This window comes from Microtus oregoni, unplaced genomic scaffold (assembly GCF_018167655.1).
Source record: "Microtus oregoni isolate MIOR12 unplaced genomic scaffold, Mior012 000014F_ref0000157, whole genome shotgun sequence".
NCBI classification, from domain to species: Eukaryota; Metazoa; Chordata; class Mammalia; order Rodentia; family Cricetidae; genus Microtus; species Microtus oregoni.
This window is the reverse complement of record NW_024543073.1, coordinates 5,986,414-5,993,036: the sequence shown is the minus strand read 5'-3', so window position 1 is coordinate 5,993,036 and position 6,623 is coordinate 5,986,414. Positions and strand designations below refer to the sequence as shown.

Below are 6,623 nucleotides of genomic sequence, written 5' to 3'. Positions count from 1 at the left end.
AAGGTGTAATCGGAGGCTTGAGAAGGTGGACAAGCAATGCCATGGGGTACAGAGCGGGGCTTGGTAGCTTTGAGATGACTTGATACAAGCAATGAAGCGAGGGGTTAGGGAAATAACTGAGAAAGAACGTTGTAGCTGAAAAAGTAATAAATTCTGGACTCGGATGTGTGTGCTTTATGCCTTTTGCAAACAGGACATAAAGTTATTTTTGGCAAAGAAATGATATGATGTTTAATGATAGGATATGATCTATAAGGTTTCCAGAAGATCAATCTGATGCACTATCAATAGGCTATTGATTGGATGGACTTAATTTGAAAGACCTTGCCAGAAATGTGGCTCTGTGATGGTTGAGCACTTACCTTGTGTGTGAAAGGTTAGCCACTCATCAAGGTAAAACAAGAGAAGAAGGACGAACTGCCAAGAGACTGTGGCAATAATACTGAGCCTCAAAGTGGGCAAAGGAAGGAATAAAATAAGCTGTACCAACAAATGTTTAAAAAGAAGAATTAATATAATATAGCACAGATTTAATCCAAGGCAGAGGTGGTTTCTAGAGTTTGTCAACAGTGGTTCTCTTAGTGAGGATTTATGAGGGTGGAAACAGAAAAGAGCACTCATTTCATCAGGATAATTTGATCATGATGACATCAGTCCACCTGGAGGCCTGCTGATCGTTTATTTTCCTGCAGCAACGAGTCTCAGTTCGTTGAAAAGCTAGTAGGAATCTGGAAGGATGTATGTGTCATCATCTTGGGGAGGAGGAAGAGGACTAGGCTTCTGGAAATTACAATAGAGGGCGTCTGTTTGATTCCCGTAGACATGTTCCTCGGGATTAGATGGCTGCGTGTTTTCATATAGCGCCTTCTCGGTTGATGCCTCCGTGCTGGCGGGACCCACTTGCACATTTTCGTACTCGCCATGTGTCCTATTTCTCTTGATGGTAGACTTGTGGCCTTTGCTTTCCCCTGAAGTTTTAGAGTTTGGGCAAACCATGTGGGGGTTCAAGTCAAGGGTTTTTGCGAAGTCCTTATGTCTGTTATTTCTCCTTTGCATAAACTTCGGTAAGGTAAGTGCTGTGGATTCCCTGCGCTTCCAGTGCCAAACACACCCAATTCCACAGACTATGAGAAGTATAAGGAGGGAAACACCAACCGCCACGCCCATCAAAGAGCTCACAAAGCTTTCCAACATTTCAACACAGTGGTCAGCGGCTCGATGTGGCTAATGAATTTGCATGCTCAAGCAGATGCAATTTTTGGTAGCCTGTTGTGGTTCAAAACCAAGTTTGGAGGGTCTTTTAGCCATTTCTTTTCCAGACCTGAAAAGACATTACGTGACAAAGTCCTGATGCAACCAGAGGTGATATTCAACAGTCTCTGCAGAGCTGTATGGGGGTCGGGAAGGGGGAGATATTTTTATTCCTCTTACCTTCCTTTTCTTTCAGTGGATCACAAAATGAAGCAGAAGACAATAGTACAGTAGAAACCTCAAGAAAGGGAAGGTTGGGAAATCCACCATCTACAAACCTGCTAGAAAATTTTAAAATATATTAACGGCACACTTAGTTCTTGGTGAAAATAATAAACTTACTGTATCTACTGAATGTATGAGACATCACTGTATTGTTAGTCCTGGTTTTTATATTGAATATAACATGAGCTGTTTTTTTGTTTGTTTGTTTTTTTTTGTTTTTTTTTTTTTTTTGGTTTTTCGAGACAGGGTTTCTCTGTGTCTTTGGAGCCTGTCCTGGAACTAGCTCTTGTAGACCAGGCTGGTCTCGAACTCACAGAGATCCACCTGCCTCTGCCTCCCGAGTGCTGGGATTAAAGGCGTGCGCCACCACCGCCCGGCTAACAGGAGCTGTTTTGAGAAGAGAGGGAAGGATCCTGCCCAGCCCCCAGGTCCTGCCTGTGTTGTTTTTGATGCTACAGTTGATGAGTTTTGAGGGAAATATAAGGTTGTTTCAGCCTTAGGGGCCACGTGACAAAACTATCCACGTGTGGTCAGTTCGTGGCTTCCTGAATCTCTGTGAAGCCTTCTTCTCCTTTAGAGGCTGCGTCATCTCCCGGGTCACTCTTCTATCTAGAGTCCCACCTTAATTAACCCATTTTCTAGCAGAGCCTGGTGCCCTAAATGCAAAGGGATTGTGTCTTCCTACCTGCTCTGAAGGTGAGCAGGGATCAGCTCCTTCCATCTTTAGATTCCTAGAGAGAACCAGAACACCTAGCACAGAAAGCAAATTCCATCAGGATTTATTTGAACAAAAGACAGCAGTTTCTAAGTGACTACAAAATTCATCAACTAATTGCTTACACTGCCACTTGAAGACACAAGGTATGAACTTTAAAGGGTGCATAGATTATTCTTAAATTTTAAGTGAAGCAAAGTATCTTTGTAAAATTACTAATGACAAATTCTGACATCTTGTAGCGAATAATTTTCACTTAATCAAGGCGATGTTTGAAGTGCTCAGTTGAAACTTTAAAGTATCAAGGAGAGAAACACAAAGTATTCCAACTAGGCAGGATTTTTCTCATGAGATTTTACCAACAAAGCAGTCTTACTGCTTTCAGACACAGGAATGGTTGACAGCAAATATTTTCAATAGTGTTGGTAGCATTTTTACCATTGTCTACTGAACGTCATCAATCATATTTAATTAGGAACATATTTTAAATCAGTGTCCAATCACTTTCATGTGGATTATCTCATTCCTACAGCTCTCGTGTGTGGGTACTATTGTTATGCTCATCCAATAGATGATAAAGTAAAGGACTCTAGATGATAACTCCCTAAACAACAAGTAAACGCTATTCATCTCTTACTCACCAGGACTAGTACTAAGTAAAGAAGAGCTAATATACTAAATGTCTGCTAATAGATGGAGTGGTCCATTCAAAGCCACAACAACAACTGTGAAAAGGGAAAGAAAACCCACAAAGTAGTGCCCCATCCCTCAGTGAGTGCGCATTTCTAATGACCACTTTAAATAAATTTGCTTAAGGTCTGATAACATCAATGGCCCAAATTTTCAATTTTTCCTTTTAATAGCGACAGAAGGAATATATGTACAGCTTGTTTATAAGCTGATAACAATTTAGGGACAAACACGCCTAAATCCAGATACCGCTGAATTTCCTTAGGGCTCTTGGGAGGGGTACATTAGAGATGAGAATAGCATTATCTAGTTATCACATAATATTTACAGTCTGAGCTGCTCATGGTGGCTCGTGCCTGTGTGATCCTAGTACAAGGAGGATGAGGCTAGTCTGGGTATATAATGAGACAACTTTACAGCTAGAGAAAGGCAGCATAGAAAACGGTGGTAGTCAGTAGGAGTGATCAAATATGAACAAGATACAATGATAGAGGTATGAAAGTATCATAACAAACTCATTATTGTGTATATTACCTTAAAAGTTAAAAGATAAAGCTATAGTCTATGGAGTCCTCCCACTCTTACAAGAGCAGACCTGATACAAAGGCTAAGCCCAAACATTTGCCTAATAACTTTTACAAATAGAGCATCATTTCCTTTATGGGCAGATGAGAACGGATCTTAATATCTTGTAGCACAAATGATTACGTTCATACTAACCACAATGTTTGAGATTCATTTCCAAAACAGATTTCAAATATAGAGTGAAATAAATTAGTTTTTAGGAAGGTACTGAAAAGAATGGAAGCGACTTTCCTGCATGGCTAGCTGATATCCCTTTAGGCAGTCTATGAGTCCCTCTTAGATTCTGAAACAATTCATTTTTCTCATTTATTTTAGTTCTATGCAGAGCAGATAACCCAACACATCCTTAATAAAAAAAAAATCATGCTCAGAGTATTCACTGAGAAATAGAATGGCCAAAGATAAGCATCATTTCCCTATCATCAAGCCAACTTTATAGCAGAAAACTCTGAGATACAAAAAAAAAAAAAAGACCGGTAATGAGAAATATATTTCAAATAATAAAACAGTCTAGCTAAACACCTAAATGAGGTTCACTCCGTCCAACCTTGAAGCTCTTTTCACTTTGGAAAGCAACAGTTTCCACAAATTGACTAGTAATTCTGCACTTGTCTTCAAATCGCAAATCCTTCACAGAGCCGACCTTGTGAAGCAGACGCTATATTTCTGTATTTCCATTGGGAAGAAGGGAGAGCACACGGAAAAGCTGGTTAGACTCGCAGGGTCCTAGACACACCAACCTTACCCCCAACTTGCAAATTGCTTCCCCACTACAACTAAGGTAGTATTATGCTTTAAAAAGCTGGTTTTGATGTCGCAGACAAGACAGCATTAGTTGATTAACGGTGACTCTATTTCTTACCTCTCTTTATTACCCAAACACTTTAAATCGTGTTCCTACTCACTTCAAAGCCTGGGAGTGCTGGGCTCTCAGTCACCCTTCATCAGACTTGCTTGGGCCAAGCACTGTTCCTCTTTTGATTCTGGTCAGTCAGTTCCTTCTTCGTCTCCTCCTTTCAGGTTATTTAATACTTGCAAAGTTTCCTGGTTCTTGAGGAAGTTGTTATCAGACACCGCAGAATTATAAATGGCCCTCCCTCCTTACAGGCAGAACTTTTTAAAGTGTATATTAAGTCAATACATCAAGCCTAGGTGATACTTCTTTTCTGAACAATATTTACAATGCTCAGTTTGAAATCCATTTTGTACTTTTTAAAAGAGACTTTAAAAACTCACACTAATGTACAGTTTGAGTGTTCTTGTTTGTTCGCTTTATAATTGGTAGAACAATCCTCATTTAAACATGAAGCTGCAATGACACCCCCAAGTAAAATCCATACATCTGCTGCACTAGTGCCCTGATTTTGCTATCATTATCATCATCATCATCATCATCATCACCACCACCACCACCACCATTACATTTGTTAAATAGGAGTTTAATAAAGAACGTCCTGAGACATTCTGCTCTGAGATCTGCTATGCAGATCTTCCATCAGGTAAATTTGTAAAGTTTCTTTTTGGTTAGGAGACTCCCAGGGCATCAGGACATTAGAGACTGGCAGCAGTTTGATAGCAAGCAAACAAGCCAAAAGTAGCAGGAAAGAAAAATTGCTTTTTGGACTTAACAGTATTCGGTTTGTTCCTAGCAATAGGTAGCCTATGGCTTTAATAAAATTATTACCCAGGAAATCCATAGAGGAGAAACACCACAATTAATCCTAGTTTTTAGACAAACAGAAGCACAAAAATGTCTACTCCCCAAGTGCCACTTCCCCGGTGTCTATGTCGCCTGACTCAATGTGTGGAACGCCATGTTTCCAAATATAATCTTTCTGTGGTATCATCCCTAAGAGCCAGTGTAGCAGAACACAAAAATAAGAACTGCTGCATTAAACAGATAATCAGCGAATTAAATAGACAATCTAGAAACAATCACAGAAATATCGCCTTTTAGAGTGTTTTGGACTTCCTTCATGCCAACTTGAAGGATTAACCTTGTGTAAACTGATTTTGAAGAAGAGGGAGGCTGGGGGTGTAGATTAGTAATAGAACACTTGCCCAGTGTAGATTTCTATATTCAGTTGCCAGCACTGGAAAGCAAACAAAAACAAACCCCACTAAGACTTCATTGGTGAGACGCTAGTCTGATGTTGGAAGAGCTACGCCATCATCTGTGTATGCTGGACATTGTCACTGCGCTCAACTACAGGGATGTGGCAGTAAATACACTCTTGGTAGCACATGGAAACCAGCAGAAGCTGCCACTGGACCCACAGATCATTCAGAGTGTGGAAGTAAGGCTAAGAAATATACAGTTCTGGGGAACAACGGGGATCAGGAAAAGCAGGCATGAAGCTCAGGGTGGGCAGGAAATGAAGATCTGAAACAAAGACGAGGGGTCCCCCCAAAGTCCCAGATGGGGCAGTGAAACTGTGAGCAACATGTGCTCCACTGCCTCCTGGAGCACTCGGATGCAGTAAGGTTCTAGCTGCCCTTTGATGTCACAGCACACACCACAGGCACAAACATGTACACACATACATGCACACATAGCCCATTTGTATAAATTCATGTTGTCAGCTCTAAAAGTAGAAACTAAGGAAAATGAACTCCTATTACTTTAAATCTATTAAGGACAAATAAGTCAGAGAGCTGTCACCTGGCACTTAACTAAACAGAAATATTTTTAAGTAATAAAATTAATCTCTAGGATTATGAAAAAACACTGTCTATGCTCAAAATTGAATCATTGTGTAATTATTGTTTTTATGGCTCAGATATTATGTTTTGCACTTTGTGTTTTTCATACTTCATAACCTTTGATATAGCACAATACCTCTTGCTTTTCTTCCCAAACTTTTTTCTTTTAACCACAATAATCTTGTATAGATTTCTTTTGCTCATTTTCTTTTTCTGTTTTGTCTTTTACCACTCTATAGTTTGGGTAGCAAAGAGCTTGGAAGATAGTTTATTGCCTGGCAATATAATTTAGACAGGACAATTAATTCAAGTATGTTTTCCCTCTACAGATTGATGGTAGCAATTTATGTTGTGTCAAATATTTATTTGCTTTAACGATAGAGTTTTTATTGCTTGAACTTAGTTGCATTAATGACGGTAGGCATGGGCAAATAACTGTGTATGTAAATTCTAT

General features: G+C 39.7%; 1 protein-coding gene across 1 annotated transcript; it reads right to left on the bottom strand.

Annotated features, from left to right (window-relative positions):
* Window positions 1-717: 717 nt before the first annotated feature.
* On the bottom strand, window positions 718-1,194 carry Gapt (GRB2 binding adaptor protein, transmembrane). The gene has a single exon (XM_041663219.1). The coding sequence runs from the start codon at window positions 1,192-1,194 to the stop codon at window positions 718-720; it is 477 nt and encodes a 158-aa protein (XP_041519153.1).
* Window positions 1,195-6,623: the final 5,429 nt, after the last annotated feature.